General features: G+C 40.2%; 1 protein-coding gene across 2 annotated transcripts in view; it reads right to left on the bottom strand.

Moving 5' to 3' along the window:
* Positions 1 to 1644: 1644 nt before the first annotated feature.
* LOC124041768 (myosin light chain kinase 3-like) overlaps positions 1645 to 16482 on the bottom strand; it is a 33268-nt gene continuing 18430 nt past the window's right edge. For both annotated transcript variants that reach the window (XM_046359762.1, XM_046359761.1), the window contains exons 8-14: positions 15557 to 15698; positions 15339 to 15409; positions 15074 to 15202; positions 14685 to 14837; positions 10523 to 10601; positions 4284 to 4341; positions 1645 to 3979 (exon numbers count right to left, since the gene is read on the bottom strand). In XM_046359762.1, the coding sequence (XP_046215718.1) occupies positions 4285 to 4341; positions 10523 to 10601; positions 14685 to 14837; positions 15074 to 15202; positions 15339 to 15409; positions 15557 to 15698 (631 nt within the window). In that variant the 3' untranslated portion in view covers positions 1645 to 3979; position 4284. The remainder of the gene's footprint in view (positions 3980 to 4283; positions 4342 to 10522; positions 10602 to 14684; positions 14838 to 15073; positions 15203 to 15338; positions 15410 to 15556; positions 15699 to 16482) is intronic.

The raw sequence follows: 16482 nt of genomic DNA, 5'->3' as shown, positions 1-16482 counted from the left end.
AATTTGAAAACTTGGTAATGAAGAGGCAGATCGACAAATGCTTCAGCAGCTACAGCCGTGCCATGAACACTTGCAGCAAATGGCTATTGACAACCCATTAAACCAAGGAGATATACTGTACCATCAGACCTGGTCTTAAAAGTACCTGGGTCGTTCCATGAAAAGAGTGCCTTTGATATTTTAAGTAGAAATTGTGCACCGATATTGCATTTTTAAGAGTCTGTTATATTCATTGATATAGACCACATGGAGAATTCAATAAATCCCTTGGTCAACCCTGCGCCACTTCTAGGACGATTTTAACCCACTTAATCCCAACATGTATCCAAGTTCCACAATCAAAGATTCGTTATGTAATGTGATTCGTGAATCATTTACGCCTGTACATCATTTGAAGTTTAACCCTATACGTGAACTGAACTCTCATTTTAATATGGTGGAACTATTCCTTTATTTTATTATTCTAAAGAAACATTGAACATTTAATAGTCAAATCATAGAGTCAAACCAGGTAAGCTGGTTCTACTCTTTTTGGCCATTTTCTGATGTTTTGTGTGGTGAAAACTGAGTGGGTTGGGCGTAAAACATCAACCCTGTTACACACAGATAGACAGGCTAGCAATGTTTGAATTGAATTTGCATTCAATTGCCACTCACTGTTGCTTAAAACAATCTTCCATTCTCCCTGTAACAAGGGAATTTATGGATGATTTAAGAACAAATCGTCAACCCTGTTACTTTATTTGGCACTTTATTTGGTACTTCCTATAGTCATTTTTTATTTCACCAAATGAGATGGGGGGGGGGGATTTTTTTATGACTGAATGTTAAAATTAGGTTGACTAAATTACACTGCTCAAAAGACACCAAATTGGTTGAACGACCCACCTGCTGCAACTTTTGAACATTGCTTTTGTTTAAAATGAGAGCCTAATGAGTATGACTGAGTAGACCTACACTGAGTGTACAAAACATTAGGAACACCATCTTAATATTTCATGGCACCCACTTTTGCCCTCAGAACAGCCTCAATTTGTCGGGGGGCATGGACCCTACAAGGTGCAAAAAGCACTCCACAGGGATGCTGGTCCGTGTTGACTCCAATGCTTCCCACAGTTGTGTCAAGTTGGCTGGATGTCCTTTGGTTGGTGGCCCATTCTTGATACCCATGGGAAGTTGTGCAGCGTTGCAGTTCTTGACACACTCAAACCGGTGTGTCTGGCACCTACTACCATACCCCGTATAAAAGGCACCTAAATATTTTGTCTTTACCTGCTGAAACGGCACATATTTACATTCCAAGTCTCACAAATCCTTCTTTACCCTGTCTCGTCCACTTTATCTGCACTGATTGAAGTGTATTTAAAAAGTGACATCAACAAGTGATCATAGCTTTCACCTGGATTCACCTGGGCAGTGTCATGGAAACAGCAGGTGTTCCTAATGTTTTGTCCACTCACTATATATCTACTTCGAAATCCTGAGTAGGCTATGGATTTCTTTCCTAGTTTTACTGCCCTCTACTGGACACATGTGGTCAATGGAATTAAAAACCCATTGGGATTGGTTGAGCCTCAAAGCTACAGGAGCTACAGCCAGGAAACCAACAAAACACCAACACTGTGATTGACAGAAACTCAGAACTAAAGATTTGTTCTTGCTTTATGTTGGAAATACGACACAATTTGATTTTAAAATTAAAAGAGAATTTCAATGAAAAGACACGTGTGATAATGTAGGCCGTCATTGTAAATAAGAATTTGTCCTTAACTGACTAGTTAAATAAAAGATCAAATACAAAAATACACAACTTAAATGATAATAAAGGTGATTTTTCTTTCGCTGTAATATTTATTTAAGTTTTAATGCTCCAAAACTTCAAAAGACACATTGAATTCAAAATGTGTTTCACTCCATTGCTGAGATCAGATTATTATTGTATTTTTTGTTGTACTCTATCCTTCAAAACAATGACAATCAGTGTCCAACGGACTAAAAAGACAGCAGTTTTACTGTTTACACAACTGTAAACCTAAGATAGATATACACTATAGAGGAAAAGTGTAATATATGAAATACTAGCCATATTTAATTCTAATAGCTAGTATACTTTCCAATAGCCAGCATTCATGGAAGGTAATAAAGTAGTTTTCTTTTTTAGTTACAAAATGATAACATGTGGAAAGGTTTGAACAAATAACAATAGTAGCTATGGAAACATTTATGCACAACCCTACACATTGAAATAATTATGTATAATGTGTCATGTATGTACTATAATTGGTTTTACTGAGCACATGAAAGCAAAAAGCATGCTTTCATTAAATAAAAAGTAACAGGCAACATTTTCAAAAATCCAAAGAAAACAAAGAAAATACTAATAAAATAAGATTATTTGAATATAAAGTAAAACTGTTGGGGATATATATACATATAACAAAATATAATGAAATAATGCAGGGTATGACTACAGGCATAAAAACATCATTTCTAAAATGGTATTTACTCTTAAGTTCCAGGATTAGTTTTGATAAATGCATCTGATTTAAACAAATAACCATTTAAAGTGCACATCCTAGAGCTTATAAAACCTGACCAGACAAGATCCATTCAACCCTTTTCATACTGTAGATTTACAAATATACTAGAACATAGATAAAACATCCCGAACATTGTCAGATTATTTGATATTTAAATCTATTAATATCCTTGCTTGAACTTGGGCCTTTTTTGTTCTGTCTGTGTGAAATAACAAAAATAGTATTTCCATTTTCTTTACTGAAAGTACATCTTTTTCCAAAATACAATATAGATTATCAACAGCTATTTATATTCTATAATTCTATAATGGATCGAATGATTTCAAGAAAATGAAAACAGTATAACAATGCTTTCCCAGACTCATTACTAAGTACCCCAGGTCTGCATTAAAAGTTTAAGCAACCATCAACACATTTGATCTATTTACACTCAATATCAAGAGAGCACAAAACAAACAGCAAACACGTGACATTTGTCTGTCTATCAGTCAAGTTAAACGGAAAAATCCTTTGGTTTGATAAATACACACACAGTCCGAGGAAAAGTGGGGTACAGTACTCAACACGGAACTCTTTTACATGAACAGAAAATGAGATGAAATGGAGAGCAGCATCACAGCATAAACGTTGAGATGCATTGTGGATAACTGAGATGGAAATAAAGCTAAAGAAAATGGATTCACACATGAGGGAAGATAACAGTACAACTGTACGACAGGGAAACAACGTTGGCTAAAAGTAAACATTTTTGAAAATCTGGAATCTAGTTTGTCTGACAAAATCAAACCCCCAAAGTATTTACAAGATACGAGGTTAGAGTTTGGTGTTATGTCATACTAACCTTGCGTTGCAGATCAAATTCACATACTGTACCTAGCATACTATCTTTCACGACACCCTCCAGTCTTCTAAGCTTTGGCATCACACTGAAATAGCACTTTTACAGTACATGACAACCAACTCAAATGTACAGTATGACTGTCAGGTAATGTTTCCACTAAAACCAATTACTTATTTTTGTCTAATTTTTGACCTATCCTTGGATATACGTACGAAAACCAACAAAACAGCATATCTAGTGAGCTAACAGTTGTTCATGTAACATGTATCGTCCAATCATCACACAGCTACGGTAGTTCTACAGGTTGTAGTTCTACAGGTTGTAGTTCTATTGGTATACAGACAGGTAAGCTCCAGTAATTCTACAGGTTGTAGTTTTGCAGGTTGTAGTTCTACAGGTGTACAGACAAGTAAAGCTCCAGTAATTCTACAGGTTGTAGTTTTGCAGGTTGTAGTTCTACAGGTGTACAGACAGGTAAGCTCCAGTAGTTCTACAGGTGTACTTCTACAGATGTTTAGATAGGTAAGCGCTGGTAAACATGCAGGTGTACAGCAGGCTTGGTCCAGGTGGCCACAGCTGGCATCGTCTAGTCATCATGCTGCTCAAAACATAACGGGATGGGAAACACTTCAGTTTCAGCAATGTCAACATTTTTGGGCTGTTTTGCTCTAATCTGAATTTCTTACTGCCTTTATGCACAAACATTGAGAAAATGCTTCCCCCTGGTGGTTCCTAGGAGGACATTACTTTATTGTGGAGATTGAGAGCTGAATCCTGACTTGAGACGTAGCATTTTGGGGAAAATATTCCATTAAACTGTGTAGGGTGTTTACACAAATGTAGAAAAAAATGTGCAGTAGGAAGTAGATATAATTTGTGATGCGGAAGGTTTAGCGTCTTACCTCAACTCTCTGTAACGGGTACGCATGAAGATCGCCGGGAACAGTGACACATGTTCTTCTATAAAACACAAAGTTAAGTCCAATACTCCATAACAATTAGAAACAAAAACACTTCCTAACCTCTGCTAACCAATCAGTGCCTGTTTTAAAAATAGAACTACACCACTTCATAATATAGCAATATTCTCTAAGGTAGTAAGCAGTTTCAAGTTTTAAGGTCACATGCACAAGTTACGGTGAAATGCCTTTTTTGAAAACTCAAAAACCCAACAATGCAATTCTAGAAAAACATAAACACACGAGAAATAAGAAATATGAAGAACACAATGCGTAAGCCTACTATATACAGCAGGGGTCGGCAACCTAAGGCACGTGTGCCAGCCTTCGAAACATTGATTTCAAATTTGCGTTGGTATTCACTACAATGTCATATTTTCCAAGGTATGGCAATCCTGATTAGCCAATGGGCTTTCATGATTTTGCAGGAGTTTCATATTATTAGTTCAGTGCAAGACAACCGACCTCACCTCTCCCACAAAATTCAAAACCAAGGCAGCACTGAAGATGAGAGATTCATTTCCACATGGCTAGCGGCAAGCACGCCTTCTTTTCTTATTTCAAAAAGTGCAGGGCACAAAATGTCATCAGCAAAGAAAAACAAGGCAGATGTCCACTCATTTATTGCCTCTTGGACAAATGAATAATGATTCGTTTTACTGATGCACCGGTCTATTTGCTCTCTTTGCTGTAAACCTGTTGTTTGTCGGACATCAAGTGTGCGGCATCATATTTGGAACGAGACATGAGAAAAACTTTAAGGATGAGGTGGACAAGACTGAAGGACTCAAAAAGACACAATCATCTCAAAGACAAAAGACACGCCTGTGTCTGCCAGAACTGTTGAAAGGCGTGTTACAGAGATGGTTGAAAATGTATAGGAGCGGCAAACTGTAGCGTCGAAAGACGCACCTGTGTGGCTCTTGATGAGAGTTTGGATGTGATTGACATTCCACGTCTGGCAGTTGTTGCAACATACGGTGACTCTGATTGGTCTATAAAACCCGTGCGTGGTACTACTAAAGGGGAAGACGTAGCAAAAGACTTCACAGATCATTTTGAGGAGAGAGGTGTCGATATCAAAAACATATTCACTATTACACCCAGCTACGGTGGGGAAACAAAGGATTGGGAAAGCTGGCCCGAAGATAAGATTGGCCACCCCGTGGTTAAATGTCACTATATAATTCACCAAGAGAATCTGTGTTCCAAGATCAAGCCTGCGGGGCTAACGGAAAGCGCCTCTGTTAATCGAGCTATGGAATTCTTACTTTTGTGGATATTCAACAGACACAATTAGTTGTAATGCACATTTGAAAATCACTACTAGCACACAGATCGCTAGACGTGTTAAGATAAATAGTAAATTGGCACTCCAAACAAAAAAGGTTGCCGACCCCTGACATATAGGGACAGTTCCAATACCATATTTACAATGTGCAGGGATACTGGAGTGATGGAGGTAGATATCTATAGGGGTAAGGACTAGGCAACAGGATATAAGATTAACAGAGTAGAAGCAGCTTGTACAGTGCCTTCGGAAAGTATTCAGACCCCTTCACTTGGTCCACATTTTGTTGCGTTTACAGCCCTCTTCTGAAAATTGATTAAAGAAATAAAACATCTCAGCAATCAACATACAATGCCACGTAATTACAAAGTGAATACAGGTTTTTAGAAACTGTTGCAAATATTTCTAAAAACTGAAATGACTTATTTACAAAGTATTCAGACCCTTTGCTATGAGTCTCGAATTGAGCACTGGTGCATCCTGTTTCCATTGGTCATCCTTGAGATGTTTCTACATCTTGATTGGAGTACACCTGTGCTAAATTCAATTGATTGGACATGATTTGTAAAGGCACACAACCGTCTATATAAGGTCCCACAGTTGACAGTGCATGTCAGAGCAATGAGGTCTTAGGAATTGTCCGTAACGCTCCGAGACAGGATTGTGTCGAGGTACAGATCTGGGGAAAGGTACCAAAAAATGTCTGCAGCATTGAAGGTCCCCTAAGAACACAGTGGAATCCATCATACTTAAATGAATGATGTTTGGAACCACCAAGACACTTCCTATAGCAAACAAAACAATTGGGGGAGAAGGGCCTTGGTCAGGAAGGTTACCTAGAACCCGATGGTCTAGGTAAGAGCTCTAGAGTTCCAATGTGGAGATGGGAGAACCTTCCAGGTGGACAACCATCTCTGCAGCACTCCACCAATCAGGCCTTTGTGGTAGAGTGGCAAGACAAAAGCCAGTCCTCAGTAAAAGGCACATGACAGCCCCCTTGGAGTTTGCCAAAAGGCACATGACAGCCCCCTTGGAGTTTGCCAAAAGGCACCTGAAGACTCTCAGACCATGAGAAACAGGATTCTCTGGTCAGATGGAATCAAGATTGAACTCTTTTGCCTGAATGCCAAACGTCTCGTCTGGAGGAAACCAGGGACCATCCCTACGGTGAAGCATGGTGGTGGTAGCATCATTCTGTGGGGGTGCTTTTCAGAGGCAGGGACTGGGAGATTGATCAGAATCGAGGGAAAGATGAACAGAAAATCTGCTCCAGAGCGCTCAGGACCTTAGACTGGTGTGAAGGTTCACCTTCTAACAGCACAACAACCCTAAGAACACTGCCAGAACAATGCAGGAGTGGCTTGTGGAGAAGTCTCTGAATGTCCTTGAGTGGCCCAGCCAGAGCCCGTACTTGAACCTGATCGAACATCTCTGGAGAGACCTGAAAATAGCTGTGCAGCAATGCTCCCCATCCAATGACAGAGCTTGAGAGGATCTACAGAGAAGAATGGGAGAAACTCCCCAAATGTTACCTTTATTTAACTAGGCAAGTCAGTTAAGAACAAATTCTTATTTTCAATGACGGCCTAGGAACAGTGGGTTAACTGCCTTGTTCAGTGGCAGAACGCCAGATTTTTACCTTGTCAGCTCGGGCATTCAAACTTGCAACCTTTCGGTTACTAGTCCAACACTCTAACCACTAGGCTTCCTGCCGCTCCATAAATACAGGTGTGCCAAGCTTGCAGCGTTATACTCAAGAAGACTCGAGGCTGTAATCGCTGCTAAAGGTGCTTCAACAAGGTAGTGAGTAAAGGTTCTGAATACTTACGTAAATAACATATTTTTTTATTTTCTTTTGTAATAAATTAGCAAAAATATCTAGAAACCTGCTTTTGCTTTGTCATTATAGGGTATTGTTTTATAGATTGATGAGGGGGGGAAATAATTGTATCCATTTTAGAATATGGCCGTAACCTAACAAAATGTGTCAAGGGTTCTGAATACTTTCCGAACGCACTGTCTGTGAGTGGGTGTCCTGTAAGTGTGCATAGAGACAGTGCAGAAATAAAAGGTTGATGCTATTGTTCTCTATAAGGTGTGAGTGGGTGTCCTGTAAGTGTGCATAGAGACAGTGCAGAAATAAAAGGTTGATGCTATTGTTCTCTATAAGGTGTGAGTGGGTGTCCTGTAAGTGTGCATAGAGACAGTGCAGAAATAAAAGGTTGATGCTATTGTTCTCTATAAGGTGTGAGTGGGTGTCCTGTAAGTGTGCATAGAGACAGTGCAGAAATAAAAGGTTGATGCCACTGTTCTCTATAAGGTGTGAGTGGGTGTCCTGTAAGTGTGCATAGAGACAGTGCAGAAATAAAAGGTTGATGCTATTGTTCTCTATAAGGTGTGAGTGGGTGTCCTGTAAGTGTGCATAGAGACAGTGCAGAAATAAAAGGTTGATGCCACTGTTCTCTATAAGGTGTGAGTGGGTGTCCTGTAAGTGTGCATAGAGACAGTGCAGAAATAAAAGGTTGATGCCACTGTTCTCTATAAGGTGTGAGTGGGTGTCCTGTAAGTGTGCATAGAGACAGTGCAGAAATAAAAGGTTGATGCTATTGTTCTCTATAAGGTGTGAGTGGGTGTCCTGTAAGTGTGCATAGAGACAGTGCAGAAATAAAAGGTTGATGCCACTGTTCTCTATAAGGTGTGAGTGGGTGTCCTGTAAGTGTGCATAGAGACAGTGCAGAAATAAAAGGTTGATGCTATTGTTCTCTATAAGGTGTGAGTGGGTGTCCTGTAAGTGTGCATAGAGACAGTGCAGAAATAAAAGGTTGATGCCACTGTTCTCTATAAGGTGTGAGTGGGTGTCCTGTATGTGTGCATAGAGACAGTGCAGAAATAAAAGGTTGATGCCACTGTTCTCTATAAGGTGTGAGTGGGTGTCCTGTATGTGTGCATAGAGACAGTGCAGAAATAAAAGGTTGATGCCACTGTTCTCTATAAGGTGTGAGTAGGTGTCCTGTAAGTGTGCATAGAGACAGTGCAGAAATAAAAGGTTGATGATATTGTTCTCTATAAGGTGTGAGTAGGTGTCCTGTAAGTGTGCATAGAGACAGTGCAGAAATAAAAGGTTGATGCCACTGTTCTCTATAAGGTGTGAGTGGGTGTCATGTAAGTGTGCATAGAGACAGTGCAGAAATAAAAGGTTGATGCCACTGTTCTCTATAAGGTGTGAGTGGGTGTCCTGTATGTGTGCATAGAGACAGTGCAGAAATAAAAGGTTGATGCCACTGTTCTCTATAAGGTGTGAGTAGGTGTCCTGTAAGTGTGCATAGAGACAGTGCAGAAATAAAAGGTTGATGCCACTGTTCTCTATAAGGTGTGAGTGGGTGTCCTGTAAGTGTGCATGGAGACAGTGCAGAAATAAAAGGTTGATGCTATTGTTCTCTATAAGGTGTGAGTAGGTGTCCTGTAAGTGTGCATAGAGACAGTGCAGAAATAAAAGGTTGATGCCACTGTTCTCTATAAGGTGTGAGTGGGTGTCCTGTAAGTGTGCATAGAGACAGTGCAGAAATAAAAGGTTGATGCTATTGTTCTCTATAAGGTGTGAGTAGGTGTCCTGTAAGTGTGCATAGAGACAGTGCAGAAATAAAAGGTTGATGCCACTGTTCTCTATAAGGTGTGAGTGGGTGTCCTGTAAGTGTGCATAGAGACAGTGCAGAAATAAAAGGTTGATGCCACTGTTCTCTATAAGGTGTGAGTGGGTGTCATGTAAGTGTGCATAGAGACAGTGCAGAAATAAAAGGTTGATGCCACTGTTCTCTATAAGGTGTGAGTGGGTGTCCTGTATGTGTGCATAGAGACAGTGCAGAAATAAAAGGTTGATGCCACTGTTCTCTATAAGGTGTGAGTAGGTGTCCTGTAAGTGTGCATAGAGACAGTGCAGAAATAAAAGGTTGATGCCACTGTTCTCTATAAGGTGTGAGTGGGTGTCCTGTAAGTGTGCATAGAGACAGTGCAGAAATAAAAGGTTGATGCTATTGTTCTCTATAAGGTGTGAGTAGGTGTCCTGTAAGTGTGCATAGAGACAGTGCAGAAATAAAAGGTTGATGCCACTGTTCTCTATAAGGTGTGAGTGGGTGTCCTGTAAGTGTGCATAGAGACAGTGCAGAAATAAAAGGTTGATGCTATTGTTCTCTATAAGGTGTGAGTAGGTGTCCTGTAAGTGTGCATAGAGACAGTGCAGAAATAAAAGGTTGATGCCACTGTTCTCTATAAGGTGTGAGTGGGTGTCCTGTAAGTGTGCATAGAGACAGTGCAGAAATAAAAGGTTGATGCCACTGTTCTCTATAAGGTGTGAGTAGGTGTCCTGTAAGTGTGCATAGAGACAGTGCAGAAATAAAAGGTTGATGCCACTGTTCTCTATAAGGAGTGAGTAGGTGTCCTGTATGTGTGCATAGAGACAGTACAGAAATAAAAGGTTGATGCTATTGTTCTCTATAAGGAGTGAGTAGGTGTCCTGTATGTGTGCATAGAGACAGTGCAGAAATAAAAGATTGATGCTATTGTTCTCTATAAGGTGTGAGTAGGTGTCCTGTATGTGTGCATAGAGACAGTGCAGAAATAAAAGGTTGATGCTATTGTTCTCTATAAGGTGTGAGTGGGTGTCCTGTAAGTGTGCATAGAGACAGTGCAGAAATAAAAGGTTGATGCTATTGTTCTCTATAAGGTGTGAGTAGGTGTCCTGTAAGTGTGCATAGAGACAGTGCAGAAATAAAAGGTTGATGCCACTGTTCTCTATAAGGAGTGAGTAGGTGTCCTGTATGTGTGCATAGAGACAGTGCAGAAATAAAAGGTTGATGCCACTGTTCTCTATAAGGAGTGAGTAGGTGTCCTGTACCTTTTCATGAAGTCGGTGATGGAGGACTGGGTCAGAGAGCCAAGGATGCCTCAATGCTTCAGAGGCACCTATCCTCCAACTGCACAATAACACACAAACACAAGCAGTGAGATAAATGTAGAAACAGATGTAAAGCTCTGTCTCTTGGCAGACATTCCCCTAAGAGATAGATTTTAATATATTGCAAAATGTACTTTATGTGTTAAGCAATATATTGTGGAATGAGGCAGATGTATGCAGGGGAGAACGTAAGGTGGTACGGTCCGGTACGGCGTCCTGGCAAAATACATACTGTGATTGTTTGACAATCAGATGAAAACATCATAACTGGTTGTGTTTATGCCACAAGAAAAGCTAACACGTTGTAAAAGTTAGATGAAAAATCTTTATAATTAGGACCATAGAGATGCTATAGAATTTATAGGGATTCTAAATGTAATTCTTTGATTAGGTCCCCACGTCCGGCCCGCCCGTTAGGTAGGATTAGGCAGCCGCCTAGAGCTGCAGTTTGACGAGGGAGGTCTTTTCTTGACCAACACGCACCTCCAACAACACATAACACCTCACATTACTCTGTCTAAAAAACAATGATAACCTCTCTCACCCAGTGGCATGACGGCTATTTAGGTGAGCGCTGATGCCGCCCCATGAAATCAGTGTCCACTTTGTCCATGCCCAGCGCGCCTCTCCAGGGTGCTGTTAGAGAGACGCAGCACTGCGGTGCTCCACCAACGCTCCATCAGATTAATTTTACATGAATGATGTAGCCTACAGTGGAAAGAGTAGTAGCCTATGTGGTTTTTCCATAGCTCATAGACTGGAGACCAAATGTATAACAATGTCATGAGACAGACACTTTTTAAATCATTAGGCAAGTCGGCAGACATCAGTTTTTGATTGGCTGCGACATAATCAAACAGCGGTGGACAGCAAACAGAGACGAAAGTAATTCATTAGAACAATTGTCTTTATTTAATTCAACTTCACTAACAGAAATAGGGCTTTGCTAGAGTCTATTTTCCTATATAAAAAGAGGTAAGCCTACCTGATTGACAGACGTAATTATGCTGTCCTTGGATTTATCGGTATAGCCAAATCCTCCAATACCGTCACCATGCATTCCTTAAATACCTCCGTGGCTGGGAAGGGCTTGGTGGGTTTGGTTAAAATTACATTTAGTGAGGGTACAGTGGCTTGCGAAAGTATTCACCCCCCCTTGGCATTTTTCCTGTTTTGTTGCCTTACAACCTGGAATTATAATGGATTTTTTGGGGGGGGGGTTGTATATCATTTGAAGTTACAAAATATTTTTCATTATGAAACAAACAAGAAAAAAGACAAAAGAAAACAGAAAACTTGAGCGTGCATAACTATTCATCCCCCCCCGAGGTCAATACTTTGTAGAGCCACCTTTTGCAGCAATTACAGCTGCAAGTCTCTTGGGGTATGTCTCTTATAAGCTTGGCACATCTAGCCACTGGGATTTTTGCCCATTCTTCAAGGCAAAACTGCTCCAGCTCCTTCAAGTTGGATGGGTTCCGCTGGTGTACAGCAATCTGTAAGTCATACCACAGATTCTCAATTGGATTAAGGTCTGGGCTTTGACTAGGCCATTCCAAGACATTTAAATGTTTCCCCTTAAACCACTCGAGTTTTACTTTAGCAGTATGCTTAGGGCCATTTTCCTGCTGGAAGGTGAACCTCCATCCCAGTCTCAAATCTCTGAAAGACTGAAACAGGTTTCTCTCAAGAATTTCCCTGCATTTAGCATTCCTTCAATTCTAACCAGTTTCCCAGTCCCTGCTGATGAAAAACATCCCCACAGCACGATGCTGCCACCACCATCCTTCACTGTGGGGATGGTGTTCTCGGGTGGTGAGAGGTGTTGGGTTTGCGCTAGACATAGCGTTTTCCATGATGGGCGGCCCTCTCTTGGCAGGTTTGTTGTGGTGCCATATTCTTTCCATTTTTTAAATAGATTTAATGGTGCTCTGTGGGATGTTCAAAGTTTTGGATACTTTTTTATAACCCAACCCTGATTTGCACCTCTCCACAACTTTGTCCCTGACCTGTTTGGAGAGCTCCTTGGTCTTCATAGTGCTTTTTGCTTGGTGGTGCCCCTTGCTTTGTGGTGTTGCGACTCTGGGGCCTTTCAGAACAGGTGTATGTATACTGAGATCATGTAACAGATCATGTGACATTTAAATAAAGTCCCCCTGTGTGCAATCTAACTAAGTATGTAACTTCTGAAGGTAATTGGTTGCACCAGATCTTCATAGCAAAGTTGGTAAATACATATGCACACACCACTTTTCCATTTTTGTAATTATTTTTTTTAAACAAGTTATTTCTTTCATTTCACTTCACCAATTTTGACTACTTTGTGTATGTCCATTACATTAAATACAAATAAAAATCCATTTAAATTACAGGTTGTAAGGCAACAAAATAGGAGGGGTGAATACTTTTGCAAGGCACTGTATGCCATACCCTTTGTTAAAGAAAAGGGAAAAAATGATACCTATTGTTAGCTTTATATTTTGAAATAAAAAATAAAAAAGTATCCAGATAATATAAAGTGTTCCATAACAACTTCATGATGCCTTATTCTAGAACCAAGCATTAAAATTCCCACAAAAGATGTAACTGTGATGACATTCTGAATGCTGAGCTGTGGCATTCAATATTCGAGGAGACAAAACATTTACTTTCCTATTCTGTCCCTATTATTTGAGCCTTTCACTGTCGGAAAAGAGATGTTTAAATCCAGGCAGCTTTAGGGAAGCGCTTCTGTTGTTGGGTTAAAAGGATCCTCCCCTTTTTTTAATGTTTGCCTAAAATGACGTACCCAAATCTAACTGGCTGTAGCTCAGGCCCTAAAGCAAGGATATGCATATTCGTGGTACCATTTTGAAAGGAAACACTTTGAAGTTTGTTGAAATGTGAAAGGAATGTAGGAGAATATAACACAATAGATCTGGTAAAAGATAATACAAAGGACAAACCAACCGTTGTTTTGTATTTCTTTGTACCATCATCTTTGAAATGCAAGAGAAAGGCCAAAATGTATTATTCCAGCCCAGGTGCAATTTAGATTTTGTCCACTAGATGGCAGCAGTGTATATGCAAAGTTTTAGACTGATCCAATGAACTATTGCATTTCTGTTAAAAAATGTGTATCAAGATTGCCCAAATGTGCCTAATTTGTTTATTAATAACTTTTCATGTTCAAAATTGTACACTCTCCTCAAACAATAGCATGGTATTATATTTCACTGTAATTGTTACTGTAAATTGGACAGTGCAGTTCAATTAACAATAATTTAAGCTTTCTGCCAATATCAGATATGTCTATGTTCTGGGAAATGTTCTTGTTACTTACAACCTCATGCTAATCGCATTAGCCTACGTTAGCTCAACCGTCCCGTGGAAAGGACATCGATCCTGAAGAAGTTTGACTAGCCAGCAGTTGAAAATTGAGATTTACTGCCTCGGTTGAGTCTCTGTCTGGGTGGAAAGGTAACTTTTGAAAGTGATATTCTTAGATTCATACGGATGTCTCATATTGAACTATTTGCAAAAATCAACCGATTTGTTTCCAACAAGACCCTGATTTGACAATGGAGAAATATGGTAAGAATGCCTATTTCTCTGTCCATTCTTACCTGAAACCTCTATTTATTATCCACCTTTCTTGAGACGTTTTCTCTTGATTGCAAGCTGTTTTTCCCCAATCAACGCACAAATAAATATAAAAACAAATTTAATAGAGACATTGGTGATTTTATAAGTCTAATCAGAGTGAAAATATTAGGATACGTTATTGACATTGAACTGATTATATAGCTACTAACCAGATGTGTTAAACATTTTGTTTAATTTGTAGCATAGGCCTATGAATTGGCCTGCTATTATGTTCTGTTCTACCGACTATTAGCTGAGAAGAAAATTAGCCCAAGGCCAAACCTCTTGCCAAACCCTGCTGTACAGTATTCTAGTTTAGCAGGGATAGGAGGGGTTGTGGCAATTTTTTGTCTCGGTGCAGCAGAACGTCCAGAGCCACTCCAGGCCCATAAATGTTTGGTGTGCATGCGAGTGCGCACATTGGAGGTCCCGTACCGGGAAGAATTTAAATCTACTTTCACCCCTGGATGTATGATACCTTTTATTGACGATGAGTAGTTTAGAGATGAAGTCTTTGGCTTCCTCTGAGATGTCTGTAAATTCTTCCTCGTCAAAGTTCCACTGGCAGGCAAGGATGTTGTTCAGAGTCTCAGGGTTATTGTCGCCCAGGAAAGGACACAGACCGCTGAGACTGTAGAAGGAGAGGAAGAGCCTTCAGAATGTGTGTGTGTGTGTGTGTGTGTGTGTGTGTGTGTGTGTGTGTGTGTGTGTGTGTGTGTGTGTGTGTGTGTGTGTGTGTGTGTGTGTGTGTGTGTGTGTGTGTGTGTGTGTGTGTGTGTGTGTGTGTGTGTGTGTGTGTGTGTGTGTGTGTGTGTGTGTGTGTGTGTGTGTGTGTGTGTGTGTGTGTGTGTGTGTGTGTGTGTTTACAGCATATATGTAATGACTCCCAGACTCCACATATCGGTGTTGAATGACACAAAGTCGTAGTTGACAACTTCTGGGGCCAGGAACTCTGGGGTGCCGAAATTCACTCGCAACTTCTCTCTGGGTATGTATCTGGGAGGAATACATGTTAATTTTGAAGAGGAATCTATCAATACAAATACCATGTTATAATACTGCATGCAGTGATACATCATATCATCTAAAATTATATGAATGAAACAAAGATCAATGTGAATTTGAAACCTACTTTCTGGCAAGTCCAAAGTCAATGATCTTGATTTTATTTGTGACTCTGCTCACGCATAGAATATTCTCCGGCTGAAAGACAACAAAAAAGGAAACCCTTCAAGGTGAAAAAAATATCAAGACGCAGGTAGACAAGTGTTTATCTGTTGTGCACAATCTGTGTATTGCCCTGCTCTCAATAACATCACTGCCCCTGTCAAATACAGTGTGGTTGTTTACCTTGAGGTCCAGATGGAGGATGTACATCTTGTGCATGTGCTGAAGGCCCTCACAGATCTGCCTGATGAACATGACCGTGTCCAGCTCCATCAGAGTGTAGTTCTCGTCGATGATCCGGTCAAAGAGCTCCCCACCATCCACACTGCGATCACACACACACAAAGACATTGTACACTCGCAGGGAAAAAAGGGTATGGTTAGGGTACAGTATTATTCTCTGGGGTACAAAAATATCAAAATACGCATAATGTACCTTCAGAGGTACACATATGATCTCACATGGTGCTGCTCAGTACCTTTTAGGGTACATGTGCAGATAATCTAGTAGAATGGTACATTTTGTATCCAATATTTTTTTATATAAAAAGGTACAATCACTGGAGGCGTAGCTTAGTGGAGGCATGGCTATCAGTTAGTTTTTTTTGCCCACCCGTGAGTGGAAGTGTTGTACCTATGTTATGGTTATGGTCTATGGTTATATTAGTTAAAGTTTGAGCATGTCCGCTGCATGTTCTGAAGTCTTTATTAAGATCATGTCACCATAAAGAGCTGTAATCAATATTATAGCAACCTGAACACAACACTGAGTGACCTTGTCAAGAGGACCTCTTGGAAAAAATGGTTAATGTGTTGGCTTGAAGGTTGCTTGTCCCGGTCGGGGCTACCCTTCGAATTTGATACACTTGTGTCAGAAGTGGGATGGCGGAGAGGCGTGTACACATGAGGGACTTGGTATAGAGAAGAGGTTAAAAAAAATCCACTTAAAAGAAACAAACAGCTTTGTCGCTGTGGTGGTACTCTAAAAATAAAAATGTGTATCTTATATCTCTTTTAAGGTATGAACTGAAAGGGTGATGGGCGTTCTAAGTCTTTCCATGAGCCGGTTCATTATTATGCTCCGTTCACATAAAAGAGACGCTGATTTG

Source organism: Oncorhynchus gorbuscha, linkage group LG08 (assembly GCF_021184085.1).
Source record: "Oncorhynchus gorbuscha isolate QuinsamMale2020 ecotype Even-year linkage group LG08, OgorEven_v1.0, whole genome shotgun sequence".
Classification (NCBI taxonomy): domain Eukaryota; kingdom Metazoa; phylum Chordata; class Actinopteri; order Salmoniformes; family Salmonidae; genus Oncorhynchus; species Oncorhynchus gorbuscha.
The sequence above is the reverse complement of the archived record's forward strand: the minus strand, read 5'-3'. Positions and strand labels throughout refer to the sequence as shown.